The 26,408-nt window shown below is 46.6% G+C and overlaps 1 protein-coding gene across 1 annotated transcript in view; it reads left to right on the top strand.

The window, feature by feature from the left end:
* The window catches only part of LOC119967761 (collagen alpha-1(XIX) chain-like), a 252,900-nt gene that overhangs the window by 221,080 nt on the left and 5,412 nt on the right, over positions 1-26,408 (top strand). Inside the window, exons 41-44 of the mRNA XM_038800683.1 lie at positions 825-995; positions 2,675-2,741; positions 6,913-7,056; positions 16,177-16,254. Coding sequence (XP_038656611.1) covers positions 825-995; positions 2,675-2,741; positions 6,913-7,056; positions 16,177-16,254 — 460 coding nt within the window. The remainder of the gene's footprint in view (positions 1-824; positions 996-2,674; positions 2,742-6,912; positions 7,057-16,176; positions 16,255-26,408) is intronic.

Raw genomic sequence — 26,408 nt, 5'->3', positions numbered from 1 at the left:
CTCTTGTCTGCGTGGGTTTGCTCCGGGTGCTCCGGTTTGCTCCCACAGTCCAAAGATGTGCAGGTTAGGTGGATTGGCCATGATAAATTGCCCTTAGTGTCCAAAAAAGGTTAGGAGGGGTTATTAGGTTACGCAGATAGGGTGGAAGTGAGGGCTTAAATGGGTCGGTGCAGACACGATGGGCCGAATGGCCTCCTTCTGCACTGTATGTTCTATCACACTGGGAGTGTATAAACCACCGAGGGACAATATCTGCATCTAGTGGAGAGCAGTTAGAGAGAATTAGAAACAAACATTGAACGGTCTCAATAGCAGGGATCCAAATCCTCAGCGTTCTTGTTTGTACCAATGTATTGTTTGTTCAATTTGTTACAGCCAGTTAAAAAAATTAATGGAAAGAGTGAGGGAACAACTTCATTTTATCAATAGTTGTTTTTTAATTTTGAGTACCCAATTATTTTTTTTCCAATTAAGGGCCAATTTAGCATGGCCAATCCACCTATCCTGCACATCTTTGGGTTGGAGGGGTGAAACCCACACGAACATGGGGAGAATGTGCAAACTTCACACAGACAGTGACCCAGAGCCGGGATTCAAACCTGGGTCCTCAGCGCCACAGTCCCAGTGCTAACCACTGTGCCACATGCCACCTATTTTATCAATAGTTAACTTAAAGATTTGCAACTTAGAAATTTGAGATACATTTATGAGGCGTGCTTTCATTTGTAGATGTTGTTTTCATACGAAAAGAGTTCTCCTGTTCTAATAAGTATTTCTGTAACGGCCTGTTTCATTTTGCCATCTTCATTTTTCTGTTTGAACAGGGTGATCCGGGAATACTGGGAGATCGAGGTCCTCAAGGCGAAAGGGGAAGATTAGGTGCTCCGGGACCTCGAGGGGAGAAAGGAATTATTGGCTCTACTGGAACGGTTGGATCAGCTGGAAAAGATGGTCCTCCAGGACCTCCAGGTTCCCGTGGACGGCCGGGTTTTCCAGTAAGAATAACATTACCCATCTAAGTTGTCATAAAAATTGCATTAGCTTCACACCTACATTTTTTGCATATCAATGACACAATTGAGCTAAATTTTGGATTGTTTCTTTGTGTGTGTCAAGATGAGAGATGCTGATAAGGGAATGGGGCAACATCTTCAACTTTTACAACCAGTTGTTCTCAGAGCAGTGATATTATTGACTATAGCCAGGATTACTGTTTTCCATGAGTCCGAAGATGGCTATTGAGGCAGATTTGAGACCTGCAGACATTATGGCATGTAGGGCAACAGTTGGCACGTGGGATGACTGGTCTTGTGTTATTGAAAAGCTTCCAGACAACACAATCCTGCTTCCGTCACCATTTTCTGGTCGCTGAAGGGCTTGGGAGATGCACTCAGAAAGAAAGATACCTGCCAAGTGATTTAAAAAAAATAGAATTTACAGTGCAGAGGAGGCCATTCAGACCATCGAGTCTGCACCGGTTCCTGGAAAAAGCACCCTACCCAAGGTTACCACCTCCACCCTATCACCATAACCCCCACCCACCACTAAGGGCAATTATGGACACTACGGGCAATTTAGCATAGCCAATCCACCTAACCCGCACATCTTTGGACTGTGTGAGGAAACCGGAGCACCCGGAGGAAACCCACGCACACACGGGGAGGACGTGCAGACTCCGCACAGTGACCCAGCAGGGAATCAAACCTGGGACCCTGGAGCTGTGAAGCATTTATGCTAACCACCATGCTACCGTGCTTATTCATTATTTCTGAAACATTGGGTAAGAGATGCGTTTTTCGTCTCTTCTTGAATAGTACAAGGGTAGAGAAGAGGTTTACCAGGATGTTGCCTAGTATGGAGGGCATTAGCTACGAGGAAAGGTTGGATAAACTCAAATTATTTTCACTGGAACGACGGTGGTTGAGGTGCGACCTGAGAGAAGTTTACAAAATTAAGAGTGGCATGAACAGAGTGGATAGTCAGAAGCTTTTTCCCAGGGTGGAAGAGTCAATTACTAGGGGACATAGGTTGAAGGGACGAGGGGGGGAAAGTTTAGAGATGTACGAGGCATGTTTTTTTTACACAGAGGGTGTTGAGTGCCTGGAATTCTCCGCCCCAGGAGGTGGTAGAAGCAGATACGTTAGCGACGTTTAAGAGGCATCTTGTCAAATATATGAATAGGATGGGAAAAGTGCATAAGGTTTCAGTTAGACAGGCATCATGATCGGTGCAGCCTTGGAGGGCCGAAGGGCCTGTTCCTGTGCTGTACGTCTCTTTGTTCTTCAATACATGGAGTGAGGGTCCATTCTACACAGCTGGTCCTTGTACTTATTATTCCTTCAAACGTACTTGAAGACATTAGTGAAGAAACGGAACCCAATGTAGAAATCCAGGTATTGCTGTCCTGGTCTATTCCATCGAACTGAACTGTCCAGCGATGAACTGAAAATGACCACAATATAATACATCTCCAACTATTCAATCCCAAAGTAACAGCTCCACTTTCTAGATTTATTGGCTCATCCAGTTTCAACAACATTCAGAGCAGGGAAATTTTTATTTCTGGATAACTTTCTTCTTGATAAGTCTTCTGTTATCATGCCGCTTCCATTAAATGCTGATCTTGTCAAGTCAAACTGGTCATTTCCTCAAATATGTCTCTTTGCTTCTTCAGGGCAGAAACGTTACATTTGAAGAAATAGCAAGATTTATAAGGCAGGAGGTCCACAGAATTTTTGAAGGTAAGAAGAAAGCAGATTGATTTCACATCAAGTCGCTGTCTACAGGGGAATTTAACAACTCCGTATCTCCCTTGTATCAACTTCCTTGAACCTACAAACTGCCTAGCGATCTCTAAAGATAGGCTGCAACAGTAGTGGACTCGCCAACATTAAGGGCATTTAAATGGTCATTGGATAAACATATGGGTGATAAGGGAATAGTGTAGATGGGCTTTAGATTGGTTTCACAGGTTGGCGCAACATCGAGGGCCGAAGGGCCTGTACTGCGTTATAATGAAGGACATGAATTATCTGAATATAGACTGGGATATTGGTAGCGTAAAGGGAGAAGAAGGTCAAGGGTTCCTGGAGTGTGATCAGGAGAATTTTTACAGCAATATGTTTCCAGTCCAGCTAGAATGGAGGCATTGCTCACCGTGATCATGGGAATGAGGTGGGTCAAGTGATTAAGGGTCAGTTAGGGCTTCTGATTGCCTTTGTTCATTGTGTTATAAGATTTAGATATGCCGAGGAAAAAGAACAATCGAGAGAAAAATTAATTAACTAGCCAACTTCAATGGGGTAAGAACAGACCTGACTCAAATAAATTGGAATCAAAGATTATCAGGCAAATTGTAATGGTTTTTGTTTTAACAGGGGTGTCGTTTTCTTGAGTGCCTGATGAACTTTGACCTGCAGTGCATATTGTTCATTTTACCAGGGCTGAAGATATTTTATGAACCAGGGTAGGTTAGAGTTGGCAGCTTTGGATGGACAGATTCCTCCTTCTTCCAACTGCCCTGCGCCGAGTCACCCACCATTGGTCATCCAACACATCCAGTCCTGTCAAAGTCAATTGGGAGGTGAAAACACTCTTCCTTATCAGTCTGCCTTTTTCCCCACTATCCTTAGAACTAATAAACGGGCTCAAAGAGAATTAAAGAAAAATGCTTATTGTCTCCATGATGTTTCTCCAGGTCTGTTCTCCAGACTAGTCCTGGAAAGTTGGCCACCACTGTGTATGTGTTGCTCCTTGAATATCTATTCCCTGTGAAGAATAAATTGATACGGTCAGGTTTCCCTGTGGTGCTTTGCTGTCTGGCTAGTTCAGTCAGTCGATGATACTCTTAATCTCGAGCCTGTGTGTTTGGGCCCCATATTGGGCGTCATTTGTTTGTTGAGCGTTGACCTACTCGCAAGAATCCCTGAGGGGACTTGACAGATGCTGAAAGGATTTTTCACCTTGTGGGAGAGACTAGGACTCGGAGACAAAGTTTTAAAATGAGGGATCTCACATTTAAGGCGGAAATGAGGAGAATTATTTTCTCTGAGGTGTCATGGGTCTTTGGAATTCTCCTCCCCAGAGAGCAGTGGAGACTGGGTTGAATATTTGTAAAACAGAGGTAGATAGATTCTCAATTGGCGAGAGACTCAAAGGTTATGGAGGGGGGTGGGCAGGAAAAAATGATTGAGGCCACAATCAGTTCAGCCATGATCTTATTGAATAGCGGAGCCGACTCCTGCTCCTCATTCAAATGTTATTCTGTTTGTATGTGTGTATTGAAGCGTACAGCTGGGATATCGGTACCTCTTGCCTTCAATTTTACAACCACTCAAAAGCATAGGGTTGAATTTCCCTGGCTCAGAATCGTGTGGTGTAGGTGGAGGGAGCAGAGGCCAAGAGGATATCGGGAGCCACGTTGGGACATTCCTGCTGCTGGGGCAATTTTCCGGGATGGTGTGGGAAGTGGATTGCCTGCCTGCTGTAAGGAGACAGTCAGACAATTTCAATAGTTCGGGCTCCCAATTATCAACAATTTTGCGGAACTGGATTACCCCTCCCCACTCCGAACCTCACCCCCCCCCCCCCCCCCCCCCCCCCCCCCCCCATGGAGGTGGCCATCCCTGCGGCACGTCTGGCAAGACGGGCAGCACGGTAGCATTGTGGATAGCACAATTGCTTCATAGCTCCAGGGTCCCAGGTTCGATCCCGGCTTGGGTCACTGTCTGTGCGGAGTCTGCACATCCTCTCCGTGTGTGCGTGGGTTTCCTCCGGGTGCTCCGGTTTCCTCCCACAATCCAAAGATGTGCAGGTTAGGTCGAATGGCCATGATAAATTGCCCTTAGTGTCCAAAATTGCCCTTAGTGTTGGGTGGGGTTACTGGGTTATGGGGATAGGGTGGAGGTGTTGACCTTGGGTAGGGTGCTCTTTCCAAGAGCCGGTGCAGGCTCGATGGACCGAATGGCCTCCTTCTGCACTGTAAATTCTATCTATGATAAGACATCAGAGCAGGAGGCTCCCTTTCCCAAAGGTAAGGGGGCCTAGGGCAGGAAAGGCAACCTCAGTGATCCAACTGGAGGGTTCCCCCTCCAACCCAAGTGGCCTATGAACTTCCCCCTTCTAAAATCCTGCTTTTTGTGCCTCCATTTTGAGGCACCCTCCCATTTGCCAACCTGCCTTAGCACCTCCAATCTTCCCCGGATTTTGAAGTTCCAGAGCTGCTGGCTCTCTGGTCACACCAGCAACATTGGGAGCCCATCGGCTCAGGATGTCAACCCAGGGAAAACAGCTCCTCGGGTCTGACTGCCGGAAAGTGCAGACTCGGGCGACCCAGTTGGTCCTGAGATCGGAGCCCCAAAGCCCATGGGAAACCCCAACCCCATGATTTCTTAAAATCATCCCGTTATCTATTTTAATAATTCTACACGCTAGATTATGAATAAAGTTAACGTACCTGAAAGATAGCATGTTCAAATGTTCTCTTCAATTTTGATGTGGAACCCAAGCTTTGAAAAGTTATATGACTGTCTGGTGAGGTAACCTCAGGTAGCCTCTCTACAGGGATGACTCTCCCGCCTCTCTCTTAATAATCTTCATTTACAGCTTTCTACCTCCCAGGTACCATAATTCCTATTGAGGCTATTGATTGTAAAATGCACCGTATCTGGAATTAGACACTAGCTTCCCCCAGAGAGTCCTTCCATTCTTACAGTAAATGCTGCTCATGTTTTTTTAACATGCTAGCCGTCCAGTTAAATGCAGTTTAATTCGTCTGAGCAATTATTCATTACTCTTGTGTGTACTCACTTTGTTTGAACACTAATCTAATCAGACGGCGCGTATATTGAATAATGTATACCCAGCAGCGATCGCAAAGCTGTAATCTAATCAGGCGTTTCAGATGGTTTATATGGAATAGTGCATCCCCAGAGAGATTACCCGCCTGCAATCTAATCAGAGGATTTCATTAGTTTATAATGGAGATCCCAAAATGATTCAAAGATCTTAATCTAATTCAAAGGTGCATTCATAAACTCTTGCAGCAAAGCACTGTGCGATTGCAGCTTTCTGGTGGATAATGGGAGGATTAGGAATGGTGGCGTAATTGCCGCATCTTTCCTGAGAATCTGTGGTTCACTTCAAGAAGACGCTCCGTGTCCAGGACCAATCTTGTCCGGCTAGTTTTAACTTCCCTCTCCGCAATCTCACACCATGGCTTGATGTCCTTCTCTCATCTCAAAGTATCTTGGGATTTTCTATATTTGTCACCCAAAAGTTACTGGAAATGTGGAATTCTCTCCTCCGGAAATCTGTCAAGGCTGTGAGTCAGTTGAACATTTCAGAAGTGCCTTTCGTGTGGCAAAGTTATTAAGAGCTAGGGAACCATGCCCAGGAGGAAACAACAGTAAAAACAAGGGAGATAAGAACACTGGTCCGAACTGGTCTTCATGCCTTAAAATGGAAGACCAGTAAAACCTGGGTGTTATAACCCACACAGGAGCTTGCAAAATACAAACTCCCCCGATAAGGGGGATGGGGACCCTTAACTAAGTTCATGTGCCTTTGTATAAATAGAGTCGGACAGTCAGGCACTGACCAGAGAAGACCCAGTAGCAAACTACTTGAGCTGTACATATTAGTGAACTAGCTAAATAAAGCACGTTTTGTTTTTCTCTGCAATTCGGTGTGGACTTCCTTTTGTTACCTTGCAAAACTGGGAAATAAGAATACTGGTCCAAACTGCATATTTCCTTCTGGAAGGTGAGCAGATGGAATTAAGATTCAGAACAGCCATGATCTAACGGAATGGGCTCAAGGGCCTCCTCGTTGGTCCTATGTAAATGAATGGAGATTATTCTTTTGCTATCGAATAATTCAGTTTGCCTGTTTTAAACTTGTTTTCCTTTCCAGAGAAACTTGCCCACTACAAACTGAAGTCCCCAGCGTCAATGTTGGCTGCTCAGGCTAAAACCAGCCTCCCAGGGCCACCAGGAAATGATGGCTTACCTGGACTACCCGGGCCTCGAGGAGAGATTGGACCACATGGAGCCAGAGGCAAGATTTATCCAAATGAATAAGCATAAGAGCCTTTATACAGTAGTGTGGGTGGGATCATCATGTCCGCAATTGATAATTGTTTACTAGTTTGCAAATGAAAATAATTCTGCGTCAGTTTATGTAAGATTATGATACAGGCTAATCTGCCCTTTAGAGAGAGTGCAGAGTCCCCTGCTGGCAGGAATGGTAAATAGTGACGATATTGCAGGAATTAAATGCAAATGTAATGCACTTTATAACAGTTTCACTGTCCAACACTGCTCTGTTTAATACATTACCACAGCAGAACTCTGAATAGTGCAATAAAGCCTTCTGATTGTTGATGGGCAAACCAATTATAATGTGCAACAAATTAATCACAAAGGAAAAATTAGAACAATTGTAAACGTAATAAAAAGCACTACACAGTTTTGACACGCCAAGTGCAGTGTTCTCCAAGTAACTATTCATAATTTTCAAAAGTGCAAATTAGCAGTGACCACAAGCAATGTGACAGATGAAAGGACAATGTGTGAAACTTAATGCAGTCCGCTGGAGAGTGAACTGCGATTGTGATGAGTGAGATGTGGAATGCCAACAGGAGGCCATTTGTTGGAGTCGGGAACTTGGGTCCTAATCATTGGGGAGGGGCTGGAGAGGAGGCAGCGAGCATGGGGATGGCACATGCAAACAGGAGTAAGGCAATTGAGTGCATTAATTAGATTGTTAATCAAATTAACATACCACTGAATTAAATGCTGCTTTCTGAATTTAACAAGCTCCGAACAGGAATCATGGGCCATCAGAATGCCGACCTTTAAAAGGTTACAGTTTCCAGGCCTGAGGGAAAGTCAGCCATTTTGGAGCTGCCTTCCATCGGAGTGAACCTTCGTCAAAAGAAGAAGGGAGGCCAGGAAACGGGAAAAAGAGAAGGGAGGCTCTAGAGGACCTGAGGGACAGAGCTGCAAAGGAGAGGGGCAGTTGTGAGTAATTAAGAGGCAGCAGCTGGACACTGCGGCAATGGGCAGCAGGCAGTATCACCCAAAGATGGGACTCATCCACCCAGTCTGCTGACACCGATGAGAGCAGTGCAGGAAAGCTGCACCAACCGGGCCAGGGGCTCACCATTATCCGGGCAGCAGGAGTCGGTTGTGGCTGTGCAGGACGCAACAGGACACCATGGGGAACAGCAGCAGGAGAGAAGCTAAAGACAGCTTGTGCCACACCTTCGAGTGTTCAGAAGTCCCACCTATCACCTGCAGTTGGCAGAGAAGACTCCACCTCTCAAGGGAATTCACCACTGCCCTCTGTGCAATGCTGCAGGATGGCCCGCGGCCAATGAGACTGGGTGGGCAGCTAGTTTCAGAAGCACTGAAAATCATTGCAGCACTGAATTGCTCCATCTCTGCCTCTTTCCAAGGATCCACCGGGACATATGCAGGATGTCTCAGGCATTTGTACACCACTGCATTAGGGAGCTGATCAACACACAATAGAGTTGGAGAGAGTGTGTGATTCCACAATGACATTGATCATCAGGCTGAGAGCCCAATTGGCTTCAGGGTCATTGCAGCTTCTGCAGGGTGCAATCAATTGCTCGCACAGGGTTGTCGTAGCTCCACCAGACCAGCTGGCAGCCTTCATTAACAGGAAAGGCTGCTACTCCAAAAAGGTGTAACTGACCATCACCAGGTACGTGACCATCCTGTGGGCCAGTCAGCATGGGTGTGATGGTAAACGGGACTTGGTGGAAATTAGGACAGGGGCAGTAAAGTTCTTGTGAACTCATGTTTACGGAAGGTAGAATGTGAGAAATCAGCAAGGGGCAAATTGGAATAATCGAGTCTGGAAGTAACAAAGGCAGGGATGAGGGCACAAGATGAGCTGAAACAGAGGCGGATCCAGGCGATATCATGGAGGTGGAAATAGGCCGTCTTGGTGATGGCACAAAAATATGAGGTCGGAAGCACACCTTGGGGTCAAACCTACCACCAAGATTGTAAATAGACTGATTTGGATTCAGATCATTTCCAAACAGAGCCGTGGAGTCAGTAGGGAATTCAGTCTGGAGTAGGGACTGGAAACAATGGCTTCAGCCTTCCCAATATTTAATTGGAAGAAATGTCTGCTCAGCCCGTGCTGGATATCGGACAAGCCGTCTGACAATTTGGTGGTGGTGAGGTAGAGCTGGGTGCCATCAGCGTACATGTGAAAACTAAAACCCTGTCTTCAGATAATGTCACCAAGAGGCAGCATGTAGGTGAGAAATAGGAGGGGGACAAGGATAGCTCCTCGGGGAATGCCAGAAGGAATGGTACAGGAGCAGGAAGAGAAGACATTACAGGTGCTACTCTAGCTATGATTAGATAAATAAGGATGGAACTGAGTGAGAGCAGTTCCACCCAGCTGAACAACAGTGAAGAGATGTTGGAGGAGCATTGTATGGTCAACTCGTATAAAAAATTTGATGGACAGTAAGCAGAGACGGGAATAATGATGCTTGCAGGCTGACAAGTTGCCCAGCAGTGCCATCTAAATTTGAAAGTGAGAGACAAGGATGTCAAGAGGTACAGAGACCCTGGACGGGAGTGACTCGGATCCCAGGGTGGAGGGGGGAATGTGACAGGAACAGCCTGCAGAGCCGAGAGTCTCTGCTCAGAGAGGCAAAGCTGGAAGACAGCAAACAAACAGGAAATAAAAACTCAGAATGGCTAGAGAAAAATCTTGTTGTTAGCAAACCATGGTAGAGCGAGCAGGCAGTGGCCTGCGGTATGAAGCCCTGGATAGAGGGAAAGAGGCGCTGTGAAGCAGAAGGTTGGAACATCCTTCCAGATTAATCAGTGGGAAATACAGAGCTGAAAGACTGGCAATTAAAGCAGTCAAAAGAAAATGTTCTCCAGCAACAAATCACGGTGGATCAAGCGTGTTAGGCCGCAATCAAGGGTGACAAGGATACCTGAAGGGAGTTAAAATGTTTGCCTGGGTGGGAGGGATTGGCAGCGACAATCTACTCTCTCAGTAAGCCTTCTGCAAAGCTTCATGGATCACTTATTTAAATGTAGAAAGGAGGAAATGAAGAAAGGAAGGCAGGAAATGATGCATTTCCAGGGGGAAGGGTAAGAATGTGGCGGTGAACTGGAGCTGTACGACTCTCTAAATCAGGCCGCTGTGGGTATAGCAGAGTAGGATCTGGAAACGGAAACTCCGGTTTAATGATGGTAGCTTTAATAATAATCTTTATTCGTGTCACAAGTAGGCTTACATTAACACTGCAAGGAAGTTACTGTGAAAATCACCTAGTCGCCAATCTCCGGCGCTTTACATTGAGGAAGTCCTATTCATAGACCCACCTCACACACTATAAATAGAAAATTGAATGTATCATATATGTGACAATACGTATAATGTAAGAATATTGAAGGGTTAACAATTTACTGTAACTATATCCAACCACTTGATGGCGATAAAGCGCATACACGTGGATCACATGATACTCTTGATTCAGGGGGAAGGTTATTAGGCGAGGTACAGATTAGTCGTCTTATCAGGTAAATTAGAATCATAGTTTTAGTGAATCTGTAATCTTTTATATCTGAGCAAGCAAGTCAAATCTATTTAGTCATAGTGTAAATGAATTAGCTTTGTTTAAAGCATAGATTGATGTTCTTTGTGAGACACTACACTTCGAAGCCATCCTCGTTCAGAAAGCAAAGAACATCACAATATAGATATAAATGGGTTCCTTATAATTTAACCCACTGGGTGGGAAGAGGCCGGTGTGAGCCAAACCCCCCCTCCCCCCCCCCCCCCCCCCACTCCCCCCCTCTGTTTTGCACCTTGCTTGAGCTTGTGGGGGAATAATCTCAATTGGAGTATATCAAGTCACCTAACTGCCAGAGAGGATAGATTAACATTAAAATCCCCCAAATCTTTGTGCCGATTATTTCAACAGCATGGGAGTGTTCGAAGAGCAATAGTTGTGAAGGTTAAATAGAATCGTCCTCCAGGCCCATACATTACATGATGAAACATTAGAGCATTCAAATGATAGAGCCATCAATTATTCCTTTCTTTCCAAGGAACTTCACAAAAATCTGTACTTTGTGGAAAAGAAGTTTTAGTACATTGGACCTGAAATCAACCTGACATTAAAATGCGGACTTCCCAGTATTTCAAGGTGTTCCTATTTCTTCAATCAGCTATTGCTGATCTAATTATGTCTCTCGCTGAATGATGCTGATTTATTGGGATTTCCTGGATGCAAAACATTGACATTGAGGATATATAATACTGACCAAGACCCAAGACCTGAGGGAAGCTCAGATGTTTGATTGCATGTCATGTCCTCCAGAGCTCCACACTTTCCCTTGGCACTCTTCACAGTCTGTCTGCATGAGGACTCTTCTTTTTTAAAAGTGTAACTTTTCAAACTGTGTTTACTCCTGCAGAAGGTCATCATCAACTGACTAAGAGGTCAGCTTTGGAAACAGGCTGGCTTTGGAAAACTTCACAAATGACTCTGCACTTTAGATTTTAAACTTGGAAGGTTATTGGAATGGATTCCTCATGTGCACAGTGCACTTCTGACAGATAAAAGGACTTAGACATCACAGTTTTATATCGTCAAAGTACGATGACCAAACTACCTTGCAAATCTGCTCCCAAATACCTGGTCAGACTGTAGAAGGCATATTTGTCCATTAGCCACATACAACACGGGAGCAAGGATGCTCAATAAGCCTCCTCTATTTCACAGAATGTTATTAAGAAACCTATCTGCTCAATAAGCCTTCTCTCTCCCACAGAATGATATTAAGAAACCTATCATCAAAAAAATATCAGTCAGTTCTTCCTCACATCTTTGAAGCAAAAGATTTCTTCTACATTAAGGAATTGGTTGTCCAATAGGTGTTCACCTCTCCAACTTCAATTCATTGTCATTTGTAATACTTTTACTTTATAAGTCAGTACGCCATTGCAATCTGAATTTTCATCTTTTTTTTCCTCCAAAGCTTCAAACATACCATCTGTCATTATTCCTAAGATCTTCATTGCGTTGAAATCCAGATCCATCAGACAATCTTCTACTTTGAGTCATTCTTAGCCAGGTTCCATACAGTAGATGTCCTTATCTTACTTATATGCTAGAATATTCACTGCCTAAAGTAAACTTGTATTACCTCAGAATTACCTCTTGATTATTTGCATTGTACCTCCCACACTAACCAAGAAGGCAGCTCACCAGCTCTCAATGCAATAAGGGATGGGCAATAAATTCTGGCCAAGCCAGCGATATCTCGGCAAGTATTGTAATCACCCAAACTGAAATTCCCGTGAGACACCCCACTCTCCCGACCCTCCAAGGATTTCCCCAAGGTAAACTCCGCCATGGTATTCCCCAAACCCTCGATACCACCACACCCCGCCAATCTCCCCACCTGCATGGGATTCCTCACCCTCACCCTCTCTCTCTAGTGGGTCAGACTCTCACCCACCCAAGACTCAACACCTGAATCCCCCCCCCAACCCAACCCCAGCAATCCCCTGGCCTGACCCGAACACCCCCCATACCTGATCCAACCCGCTGGGCCAGTCATTCCCCTATATCCAACCCAAGGCCACTGCACTCCTCCCCCACAGGCTGGACCCGACCCTCACCCCATTCCGTCCCGACCACACACCCCCACCCTCCCACTGAATTCTAACCCAACTGCTCACAACCCCCGATCGTCCTCTCAATCCTCCTATCCCGACTCCATTCAGACCCCCCAACCCCTAAATCGAGCCAATCCTCGATCCCCCCTCAACCCACCTGTCTTGACCTCACATCACCCCACCCACTCTGACCTGACCACACCCAACCTGACCTGACACCCCGGCATAGCACACTCCCCAGCCTGACGCCCCACCATCCTGACCCAACTCACCAATGACTGGATATCTACGGACCCAAGCCGGCTCCCCCATCACCCTTGACCCAACCAGCACCACCACTTCACCCGACTACATCCACCTCCACCCCCCCTCCCCCTCCCCCAGCTAACCTGAACCGAGCTCCTCGACCCCAACACTCAACACCCCCGATCTGACCTGACACCGCTGGCCAAACCTGACCTCACCCCCCCCACCCCCGACTCGACCCCTGAATCCCTTCTGATCAGAACCACGCACCCCCCCCTCCCCTTGAGCAACCTATACCAACCTCACTCAGCCCCCCACCCCCGAACCTGCCCAGGCTACCCTCCCTACCTACCCCCGCATCCCCCCCAACCAACCTCCACCATCCCACATCAGAGAAGAAAAATGACCTAAGTAAGTGGGTAGGGAGTGGCAATCCGACATGCAGATTCCACGCTGAGGAAGGTATGGCCAATTGCCCTTTACACAGGTATCTCTGTTGAAAGGAAATGATAATGATCGATGTAGTTACGCAAAAGCATATCCTAGTTAAAGCAGTTTCTCTGTATAATTCCAGCTGTTAAGCATAATTTACCCTTTGTTAAACTAAATCATGCACTATTGCTAAGTTTCTACTTCCACCTCTGTGCAAGAAAAATCCGTTTTATTTCCCTTTCAGGAAAGAAAGGCAAAATGGGAAGGAAGAGAAAGCAATGAGGCGTATGCCCCTGGTAATTGTTTTAACCGTTACCTGGGGTCAGGCACCAGTAGCACAAAGAGGACCCACTCATTGCCGCTTGAATACAATCCGGCTCGGGCCACGGGAACAACCCAGTGAAGAAGCGCAGTTTGGATTGCTGTGTGTTCGAGATTCTTGATGATATTGGGCTGTTGTGCCAGATAAACTCTTGTCAATGTTTCAGTGGCAGCTTTACCTCTTTGGGTTTGGTAGCCCCACATATTCGCAGGTCAACCATCTTTCTCCATGGCGAGAGATTCTCCCTGATGCACCCTTGACATTTTGGCTGCTGGTTGATGTTACGTGGGCTTCTTTTCACCAGCAGCAGAATCCTCATCGCGACCTTGGATTGTAATTACTGGATTTGTTTTCTCGGGGTGTTCTGTTTTCGTATCAGCAGAAAGTTTGCTTTATATTTTTGGATTTTCTTTTTAAGTAAATGCCTCGAATTTTTCAACACTGCCTCACTTTCTTTTTGAGTCATTCAAACTCATCGTCCCTACCCAGCAAGGTGTTCTTTGAGGATCAGACAGGAGTTACCAGTCCTTCAATATTATTGAATGATTATTGAACATATATAACCTCATGCTGAACCTTGCCCTGTTGTTTTATGTCTCTGGGTTTCTTTCAAAAGACTTATCGTTCCTTAAGTATTCCTATTGGAAGCGAATTCAGACAGCAAGTGAGTGTGGGATACATGCACCTCATTGTTTTTCTTTAAGAACGAAGAACATTTCATTTTTTTAAATAAAGTTAAAGTGCCCAATTCTTTTTTCTTCCAATGAAAGGGCAATTTAGCATGGCCAATTCTCCTAGCCTGCACATCTTTTGAGTTGTGGGGGTGAGACCCACGCAAACACGGGGAGAATGTGCAAACTCCACACGGACAGTGACCCGAGGCCGAGATAGAACTCGGGTCCTCGCCGCCATGAGGCAGTAGTGCTAACCACTGCGCCACCGTGCCGCCCCTGAAGAACATTTCATGACAAATGCTGGTGTGGAGAAACAATTCAGTATGTCTGCTCAACACTTGCACAACAGTTAGACGGCAGGAAACATCTCGTTCGGACTTTCACCTTCACCACTTGCATTTTCCCACACTGCAGAACGCCATCACGGTTCAAATAGTGCAAAAGAATGCACGCTAAAGCAAAAAGTCGAGCTAGGCGCAACATGTCTTTAATTTCAATCAGTCAGAGGGAGTTGAGCAAAAGGTCCTATTAAAGGAGATGTTACAGTTGGAGAAAATGCATGTTTTAACACTGGGGATTTAGGGATACATTTAGAGCTAATGAGGGGCAAGAATAGAGATCTAGAGCAGTAATACCGTAATTCCAGTAAAACTGGGGGATGCAATAATCGGTTCTGACTATAGAAAAGTCTAGAGTCTGGAATTGAGGGAAGGATCACAGACCAGATGACAGTTTTTTTGTAATTCATTCTTGGGATGTGGGCGGCGCTGGCTGGGGCAGCATTTGTTGTCCATCCCTAATTGCCCTTGAACTGAGTGGCTTGCTAGGCCATCTCAGAGTAGGGCAGTTAAGAGTCAACCATGTCACTGAGTGGGTCTGGGGTCACATGGAGGTCAGGCCAGGTAAGGATGGCAGATTTCCTTTACTGAAGGAAATTAGTGAGCCAGGTGGGTTTTTACGACAATCGGCAATGGTTACATGGTCATCAGTAGACTTAATTACAGACTTTCTAGTGACGATACCGCTACACTACCACCTCCTTCTATGCCACCCTCTCCCTCTTACTTCTTACATCCTGTCTAAGGGATGTATAGGAAATGTATTGGAGCTCCTTCCCCCACTGTCAGACTATGTGGCAGTACTCAGATCATTACAGTTCTGTTAGAGATTTAGAGATTGTAGCGGGAAGGCACTGACTCGGGCAGCTTTGAGTTCCCAGCCACTGGCAATTGGAATTATAGCAACATCCTTTGGAATAATCGCAACAACCACTATACCACCACCTCCCCTGATGTTTACAGGAGGAAGAAAATTTTCACTTTAATCATGACTTTGTCTGATGGAAAGTCCAGTATCTTCAAAGCCAGGACACTGCGGTCAACCTGCTAATGGGTTAAGATCAAGGGATCAGTGCAAGAACCATTTGAAAAGTCCAAAGATCATTCATAGGGAAATTCTTCTTTACTGACTCAGAGGGGGTTAGTGGTAAGCGAACATAGATTTACTTACACTATTTACAGAGATCTGCACAACACAGTATATCGCTCCCAGTACAATCCTACCTGGGAGGATTAACCATACCAGGTCCTGTTTTGGGCCTGCTTTTCTGTTAGTTCATAACGAGCCCCAGGTGGTTGGTCTGCACCCCCTACCTGGGAAACCCATACCCCAGGAGTCCCACGGAGAGATAAATAATGGTTCCCAGTGGGAGTAATGACATCTACCCAAGGATCCTCCCATTTAGATAGGGCACGAAGACAGGAATCTAGAGGCACGATTGATCTTTAGCTTTGTGTTTCTCCTGGACAGGTTACAGAGGTCAGAAAGGTGAAAGAGGTGAACCTGGAATCGCACTACCTGGTGCTATTGGTCCACGTGGTCCTCCAGGTATGACATAGCAATTAAACCTTCCATGTCTCACTTTCTAATTTTCCTTTATTTTCACTCTGTTGTTCCTGAAATCACCAATCCACGATGAGGTGCATATCCATAAACATGTGGAGCGCTTCAGTACAATGTCCACTGTTTCTATTTCCAGGTGGTCATAATTTACCCATTATCCTCCAACTACTTTAACTGGGTGAGCCAGGTGCCAATGGCATGGAAAAATCAGCTGCTATGGTTTTTGGCCTCCCCAGGCCTCCTCAAATCATCGCCACATAGAAGCGTGCCCAATGAGCTAACAATGATCTCTTTACCATGAGGACCTCTCATTTACTAGCTGCAACCATACTCTCTTCCCAGCCCCCTCTGACTTTGTGAAATAGGGATGGTTTCTGTGAAGACCAGCAGATACATTTTTCCGTATGCTGATGTGTTTGAGGATGGTCGATTACCTCAATTGGCTACACAGCTAGCGTGGATTCGGTTCATGCCAACAATGGAGTGTTCTATCCCTGTTTTGGCTGAGATGGTTCTAGGACCTGCCTCCTCGCCCTATCCTTAGTGAAAAATCATGACACCTTGCTGTGATTTGGCGAATAGTTGCCAAGGATCTGCTTTTGGGCAGATGATTTAAGAAGATGATTGTGGCCCAAAAGATTTCTCAGTGCAGTAGCGAACTGGAACTGTGGTTTCCCGACGCTCAGCCCAACGAGGCCATCACTGCTATAAAACATGAATTGGTCCACGTAACAAGGCCCCACGGGCTTCACGCCGCAATGGAGGCCTTGAAATAGGATGTCTTTCCCTTAATTGTTTGGAAATTGGCCTTAAGTAATTATTGGTTTCTCGCCATGCCACGGCGGGATCCGGATTTTGCCAACGGGAGTGGGCCGGTTAGATCGCAAACAGATAGGCGCCCCAGCGCAGTTCTCGATTTTGGCCTCTCCCGCGATCTAACGGCCTCGTCGCGCTCTCAATTAAGTGCAACACAGCCATTAAATCGCGCCCTGAATTTGAATTGGGCAGGGTCCCATTTGCAGCTTACTGATTTCCCTGGCACATTGGGTCTGCTGTGAAGGGAGGATGCTGCACCTTGTTCAAGCGGACATGCAGGAACCAGGATGTGCTGGATTTTTATCAATTTGGCTGTGCATTTGTGCGGATACCTGGAATATCCGGTGGAATACACTCGTAAGTCTGAGGGCCACTGCCAGCTGATTTTTCCTCTGTTAGTCCCTGAAGTGAAGAGGTGCTAATTTGGTTCAGTTATGGGTACACTTCCAATTCACGAAACAGGAGGGAAAGGCACATCTGGATCTATTTCCATTAGATAGTTTTGTGTAAATGCTTGAGATTTGTTCTATCTTAAAGGCATTGTATATTAACGGTTGGTATTGAAACAAGAAGAGTCATGATTTGTGATTAAGAGGAAAATGTCACCATCGTAATGAGAAATATTTGAAATGAAAAAAAATGTAAATCGCTATTGTCACAAGTAGGCTTCAAATGAAGTTACTGTGAAAAGCCCCTAGTCGCAACATTCCGGCGCCTGTTCGGGGAGGCAGGTACGGGAATTGAACCGTGCTGCTGGCCTGCCTTGGTCTGCTGTCAAAGCCAGCGATTTAGCCCTGTGCTAAACCAGTGTCCGGAGGGAAGATCTCCATTGGAAAGGTTTGAAGTGAAGCAAGATGCCTTGGGATATTCTTATGCTGGGGAATTAATGCTTAATCTGCAGAAAGTTTACATTATGGAAGCCTTCCACTGGGAATCATTTCTATGAGGGAAATTCACTACTGGAGAAGAACTGATCACAGAATAATTCACTGAGGATATTATAGCATCAAAAAATCATTATTGGACAAGCACGCCACTGTGGATAATCAGTGTTAGAGATGGTCAGTACTGGGGAGGGTCAGTATTTAGAAAGGTCAGTATTGGGGAAGGTCAGTATTGGACAAGCTCACCACTGTGGAAGATCAGTGTTAGAGATGGTTGGTATTGGAGAAGGTCAGTTTTGGGGAAGGTCAGTTTTAAGAAAGGTCAATATTGGACACGGTCAGTATTGGACAAGGTCAGTATTGGACAAGATCAATTCAGTGGCTCGAGACATACACTCGAGGCTTGCAGTAGTTAGCAAAGGGGTTTATTGATAAAAGGCAAAGACAGTTGAGTAACAAACAGAACACTATGCAACAAGTCAAAATACTGTGGCCCCCTGGTCCACACTGTCCGAGATCCTGCTCCCAGGGCCCCACGTAAACATCCCATTGGCCAGGGTATGCACACTCCCACGCAATTGGTCCCGAGCAGTTTGCGTGATCCTTGGAGTCCACCCCCTTAAAAGGGCTGCACTACCATAGTCAATACTGGAAATGGTTGGTATTGGAGAGGATGGATATCGGGAAGGCCGGTATCTGGATGTTATGGCCCAGGGTTTAGAAAACACCAAAGTGTATCATGGAGTTCACCTGACCCACACCTTTTAATAGATTGTGATATGGGGGGGGGGGGGGGGGGGGGGGGGCACATGGCCCACTGTACAGGTGTGGTACGGCAGAAATGGAAAAGTATTTTTAAAAGCAAAACAATGTCTATTCTATGAACTCAAGTTAAACTTTTTAAAACATACAGTGAACATCTTAGCAACCATCAATTCAAACACAAACCCCAAAGAATACAACACTAAGTAATCCTTAATAACTTCCCAAACAACATCCAGAAGACAAAAGAAATACCTTTTAACAGAAGCACATTAGGTTTACATTCACTACTGAGAACATTTATAATTCTGAATTCACCAAATAATCGAGATAGTCTTTTCATGGCAGAGAGAACAGCAGTACACCTGCTTTGTCTGGCTTCAGCTCCAACATTGAAAACCAAACTAAAACACACCCTGCAGCAAACAGCCTAAAACAAAAGTAAAAAGCTGACAGATAGCCCAGCTCCACCCACTCTCTGACATCACTGCAGTAGTAAACACCCATTTCTTAAAGGTACTCTCACTACAGATATTTATATACACACCCATTTATAAACACCCATTTCTTAAAGGTACTCTCACATGACAGGGAAGGTCAGGATTGGAGAAGATCGATAACGGGGAAGGCCAGTGTCAGGGAAGGTCAGCATGGGATAAGATGGATATTGGGGTAGACCAGTATCAGGTAAGATCAGTATTGATGCAGAGCAGTTTTGGGAAAGGTCAGCTTTCTGGGTAGTTGATTTTGGGGAAGGTCAGTATAGGAGTACGACAGTAATGGGGAAGGATCTGTATCGTGGGAGGTCAGTGTAGAGGACGATCGGTATTGTGGAAGGCCACTATTGGGAAGGTAAGTGATGGGATGGACATTGATAGAGGAGGTCAGTTTGCAGAGAAGCAATATTGGGGAAGGTCACAGTTGGGGTGGATTAGTTTTGGTGACTGTCGGAATTGGAAAAGGTCAGTACCGGATTAGAACATTATTGGGAAAAGGTCATTATCCGGGGAAAGGTCAGTTTCAGGGAAAGGTCAGTTTCAGGGAAATGTCAGTATCAGGGAAAGGTCAGTATCGGGGAAAGGTCAGTATCGGGGAGGGTCAGTATCAGGGAAAGGGTCGTTATCGGAGATAATGACACTCCCCAATAAAGGCCCTCCCAATAATGACCCTGCTCGATAATGATCCTCCCCGATAATGAACCTCTCCCATGATGACCCTCCCCCATAATGACCCTCTCCAATAATGACCCTCTCCGATAATGACTCCGATAATGACCCTCTCCGATAATAACCCTCTCCTATAATGACCCTCTCTGATAATGACCCTCTCCGATAATGACCCTCTCTGATAATGACCCTCTCCGATAATGACCTCCCCGATAATGACCTCCCCGATAATGACCATCTCCGATAATGACCTCCCGATAATGACCCTCTCCGATAATGACCCTGCCCGATAATGACCTCCCCGATAATGACCTCCCCGATAATGACCTCCCCGATAATGACCTCCCTGATAATGAACATCTCCGATAATGACCTCCCCGATAATGACCCTCTCCGATAATGACCCTCTCCGATAATGACCCTCCCCGATAATGACCCTCTCCGATAATGACCCTCCCCGATAATAACCCTCTCTGATAATGACCCTCTCCGATAGTGACCCTCCCTGATAATGACCCTCCCCGATAATGACCCTCCCCGATAATGACCCTCTCCGATAATGACCCTCTCTGATATTGACCCTCTCTGATATTGACCCTCTCCGATAATGACCCTCCCTGATAATGACCCTCTCTGATAATGACCCTCTCCGATAATGACCCTCCCCGATAATGACCCTCTCTGATAATGACCCTCCCCGATAATGACCCTCTCCGATAATGACCTTCCCCGATAATGACCTCCCCGGTAATGGCCCTCTCTGATAATAACCCTCCCTGATAATGACACTCCGCAATAATGACACTCTCCGATAATGGCCCTCTCTGATAATGACCATCTCCGATAATGACCTCCCCGATAATGACCCTCTCCGATAATGACCCTCCCCGATAATGACCCTCTCCGATAATGACCCTCTCCGATAATGACCCTCCCCGATAGTGACCCTCTCCGATAATGACCCTCCCGATAATGACCCTCCCCGATAATGACCCTCCCCGATAATGACCTCCCCGATAATGACCCTCTCCGATAATGACCTCCCCGATAATGACCCTCTCCGATAATGACCCTCCCCGATAATGACCCTCTCCGATAATGACCCTCTCCGATAATGCCTTTCCAATAATGACCCTCCCCGATAATGACCCTCCCCGATAATGACCCTCTCCGATAATGACCCTCCCCGATAATGACCCTCCTCGATATTGACCCTCCTCCGATAATGACCCTCCCCGATAATGACCCTCTCCGATAATGACCCTCCCCGATAATGACCCTCTCTGATAATGACCCTCTCCGATAATGACCCTCCCCGATAATGACCCTCTCCGATAATGACCATCCCGATAATGACCCTCTCTGATATTGACCCTCTCTGATATTGACCCTCTCCGATAATGACCCTCCCTGATAATGACCCTCTCCCGATAATGCCTTTTCCAATAATGACCCTCCCCGATAATGACCCTCCCGATAATGACCCTCTCCGATAATGACCCTCCCCGATAATGACCCTCCTCGATAATGACCCTCCCGATAATGACCCTCCCCGATAATGACCCTCCCCGATAATGACCCTCCCCGATAATGACCCTCTCTGATAATGACCCTCTCCGATAATGACCCTCCCCGATAATGACCCTCTCCGATAATGACCCTCCCCGATAATGACCCTCTCTGATAATGACCCTCTCCGATAATGACCTCCCCGATAATGACCTCCCCGATAATGACCATCTCCGATAATGACCTCCCCGAAAATGACCCTCTCTGATAATGACCCTCCCCGATAATGACCCTCTCCGATAATGACTCTCCCCGATAATGACCCTCTCTGATAATGACCCTCTCCGATAATGACCTCCCCGATAATGACCTCCCCGATAATGACCATCTCCGATAATGACCTCCCCGATAATGACCCTCTCCGATAATGACCCTCCCCGATAATGACCCTCTCCGATAATGACATTCCCCGATTATGACCCTCCCCGATAATGACCCTCTCCGATAATGACCCTCCCCGATAATGACCCTCTCCGATAATGGCCCTCTCCGATAATGGCCCTCTCCGATAATGACCCTCTCCGATAATGACCCTCTCCGATAATGACCCTCTCTGATAATGACCCTCTCCAATAATGACCCTCTCCGATAACGACCCTCTCTGATAATGACCCTCTCTGATAATGACCCTCTCCGATAATGACCTCCCCGATAATGACCTCCCCGATAATGACCTCCCCGATAATGACCTCCCCGATAATGACCATCTCCGATAATGACCTCCCCGATAATGACCCTCTCCGATAATGACCCTCTCCGATAATGACCCTCTCCGATAATGCCTTTTCCAATAATGACCCTCCTCGATAATGACCCTCCCCGATAATGACCCTCTCCGATAATGACCCTCCCCGATAATGACCCTCTCTGATAATGACCCTCTCCGATAATGACCCTCCCTGATAATGACCCTCCCCGATAATGACCCTCCCCGATAATGACCCTCTCCGAAAATGACCATCCCGATAATGACCCTCTCTGATATTGACCCTCTCCGATAATGACCCTCCCTGATAATGACCCTCTCTGATAATGACCCTCTCTGATAATGACCCTCTCCGATAATAACCCTCCCCGATAATGACCCTCCCCGATAATGACCCTCCCCGATAATGACTCTCCGATAATGAGCCTCCCCGATAATGAGCCTCCCCGATAATGACCCTCTCTGATAATGACCCGCTCCGATAATGACCCTCCCCGATAATGACCCTCTCCGATAATGACCCTCCCCGATAATGACCCTCTCTGATAATGACCCTCTCCGATAATGACCTCCCCGATAATGACCTCCCCGATAATGACCATCTCCGATAATGACCTCCCCGATAATGACCCTCCGATAATGACTCTCCCCGATAATGACCCTCTCCGATAATGACTCTCCCCGATAATGACCCTCTCTGATAATAGCCCTCCCCGATAATGACCCTCCCCGATAATGACCCTCCCCGATAATGTCCCTCTCCGATATTGACCCTCTCCGATATTGACCCTCTCCGATAATGACCCTCCCTGATAATGACCCTCTCTGATAATGACCCTCTCTGATAATGACCCTCCTCGATAATGACCCTTCCCGATAATTACCCTCTCTGATAATAGCCCTCTCTGATAATGACCCTCCCCGATAATGGCCCTCCCCGATAATGACCCTCTCCGATATTGACCCTCTCCGATAATGACCTTCCCCGATAATGACCTCCCGGTAATGGCCCTCTCTGATAATAACCCTCCCTGATAATGACACTCCGCAATAATGACACTACCCGATAATGGCCCTCTCTGATAATAACCTTCTCCGATAATGACCCTCCCTGATAATGACCTACTCCGATAATGACCCTCTCCAATAATGACCATGCACGAAAATGACCCTCACCGATAATGACACTTCCCGATAATGACACCCCGATAATGACACTCCCCGATAATGACACTCCCCGATAATGACACTCCCCGATAATGACCTCCCCGATAATGACCCTCCCCGATAATGACCATTATCGAGAGGATCATTATCGGAGAGGGTCATTATCAGAGGGTCATTATCAGGGAGGGTCATTATCGGGGTGTGCCATTATCGGAGAGCGTCATTTTCAGGGAGGGTCATTATCGGAGAGGGTCATTATCGGAGAGTGTCATTTTCAGGGAGGGTCATTATCGGGGAGGGTCATTATCGGAGAACGTCATTTTCAGGGAGGGTCATTATCAGAGAGGGTCATTATCGAAGTAGGTCATTATCGAGGAGGGTCATTATCGGGGAAGGTCATTATCGAGGAGGGTCATTATCGGGGAAGGTCATTATTGATGAATGTCATTATCGGAGAGGGACATTATCACAGAGGGTCATTATCGAGAGGGTCATTATCGGGGAGGGTAATTATCGAGGAATTTCATTATCGGAGAGGGTCATTACCGGGGAGGGTCATTATCGAGGAATGTCATTATCGGAGAGGGTCATTATCGGAGAGGGTCATTATCAGAGAGGTCATTATCGGGAGGGTCATTATCAGAGAGGGTCATTATCAGAGAGGGTCATTATTGAGGAGGGTCCTTATCAGACAGGGTCATTATCAGGGAGGGCCATTATCAGAGAGGGTCATTAACACAGAGGGTGATTTTCGGAGAGGGTCATTATCGGGGAGGGTCATTATTGAGGAGGGACATTTTCAGAGAGGGTCATTATCGGACAGGGTCTTTTTCCAGGAGGGTCATTATCAGAGAGGGTCATTATCAGAGGGTCATTATCGTAGAGGGTCATCATCAGAGAGGGTCATCATCAGAGAAGGTCATTATCGGAGAGGGTCATTATCAGAGAAGGTCATTATCGTAGAGGGTCATTATCAGAGAGGGTCATTATCAGAGAGGGTCATTTTCAGAGAGAGCATTATCGGGAGGGTCATTATCGGAGAGGGTAATTTACGGAGAGAACATTATCAACGAGGATCATTATCGGGGTCATTATCAGAGAGGGTCATTATTAGAGGGTCATCATTAGAGGGTCATTATCGAGGAGGGTCATTATCGAGGAGGGTCATTATCGAGGAGGGTCATTTTGGGGGAGAGTCATTATCGGGGAGGGTCATTATCGGGGAGGGTCATTATCGGGGAGGGTCATTATCGGGGAGGGTCATTATCGGGGAGAGTCATTATCGGGGAGGGTCATTATCGGGGAGGGTCATTATCGGGGAGGGTCATTATCGGGGAGGGTCATTATCGGGGAGGGTCATTATCGCGGAGGGTCATTATCGGAGAGGGTCATTATCGGGGAGGGTCATTATCGGGGAGGGTCATTATCGGGGAGGGTCATTATCGGAGCGGGTCATTATCGTAGAGCGTCATTTTCGGAGAGCGACATTATCGGAGATGGGCATTGTCAGAGAGGGGCATTATTGGGAGGGTCATTATCGGAGTGGGTCATTATCGGAGAGGGTCATTATCGGGGAGTGTCATTGTCAGAGTGGGTCATTAACGGAAGGGACATTACCGGGGAGAGTCATTATCGCGGATGGTCATTATTGGGGAGGGTCATTATCGGGGAGGGTCATTATCTGGGAAGGTCATTATCGAAGAGGGTCATTATTGGGGGGGTCTATCGGGAGGGTCATTATCGGAGAGGTCATTATCGGAGAGGGTCATTATCGGCGAGCATCATTATCGGAGAGCATCATTATCAGATATGGCCATTATTAGAGAGGGACATTATCAGAGACGATCATTATCGGATGGTCATTTTCGGGGAGGGTCTATCGGGATGGTCATTATTGAGGAGGTTCATTAGCGAAGAGAGTCATTATCAGTGAGGGCCATTATTGCAGAGTGTCATTACCGGGGAGGGCCATTATCGGAGAGGGCCATTATCGGAGAGGGCCATTATCGCAGAGTGTCATTATCGGAGAGAGTCATTATCGGAGAGGGTCATTAACGGAAGGGTCATTATCGGAGAGGGCCATTATCGCAGAGTGTCATTACCAGGGAGGGTCATTATCGGAGAGGGTCATTATCGGAGAGGGTCATTAACGGAAGGGTCATTATCGGAGAGTGCCATTATCGGGGAGGGTCATTATCGAGGAGGGTCATTATCGGGGAGGGTCATTAACGGAAGGGTCATTATCGAAGGGGGCCATTATCGCAGTGTCATTACCGGGGAGGGTCATTATCGGAGAGGGTCATTATCGGAGAGGGTCATTATCGGGGAGGGTCATTATCGGAGAGGGTCATTATCGGAGAGAGTCATTATCGGCGAGGGTCATTATCGGAGAGGTCATTATCAGGGAGGTCATTAGCAGTGAGGGTCATTAGCAGACAGGGTCATTAACGGAAGGGTCATTATCGGGAAGGGTCATTATTGAGGAGGGTCATTATCGGAGAGGGTCATTATCGGAGAAGGTCATTATCGGAGAGGTCATTATCAGAGAGGGTCATTATCAGAGAGGGTCATTAGCAGAGAGGGTCATTATCAGGGAGGGTCATTATCAGGGAGGGTCATTATTAGCGAGGGTCATTATCGGGCAGGTCATTATCGGGAGGGTTATTATCAGAGATGGTCATTATTGGAGGTCATTATCGGAGAGGGTCATTATCAGAGATGGTCATTATCGGAGGTCATTATCGGAGGGGTCATTATCAGGGAGGGTCATTATCAGGGAGGGTCATTATCAGAGATGGTCATTATCGGGCAGGTCATTTTCGGGGTGGTCATTATCGGAGGTCATTAGCAGAGAGGGTCATTATCGGAGAGGGTCATTATCGGAGAGGGTCATTATCGGAGAGGGTCATTATCAGAGAGGGTCATTATCGGAGAGGGTCATTATCAGAGAGGGTCACTATCGGGGAGTGGTCATTATCAGAGAGGGTCATTATCTGGGAGGGTCATTATTAGCGAGGGTCATTATCGGGGAGGGTCATTATTAGAGGGTCATTATCGGGCAGGTCATTA

The sequence above is a fragment of the Scyliorhinus canicula genome, chromosome 6 (assembly GCF_902713615.1).
Source record: "Scyliorhinus canicula chromosome 6, sScyCan1.1, whole genome shotgun sequence".
Taxonomy (NCBI): domain Eukaryota; kingdom Metazoa; phylum Chordata; class Chondrichthyes; order Carcharhiniformes; family Scyliorhinidae; genus Scyliorhinus; species Scyliorhinus canicula.
The sequence above is the reverse complement of the archived record's forward strand: the minus strand, read 5'-3'. Positions and strand labels throughout refer to the sequence as shown.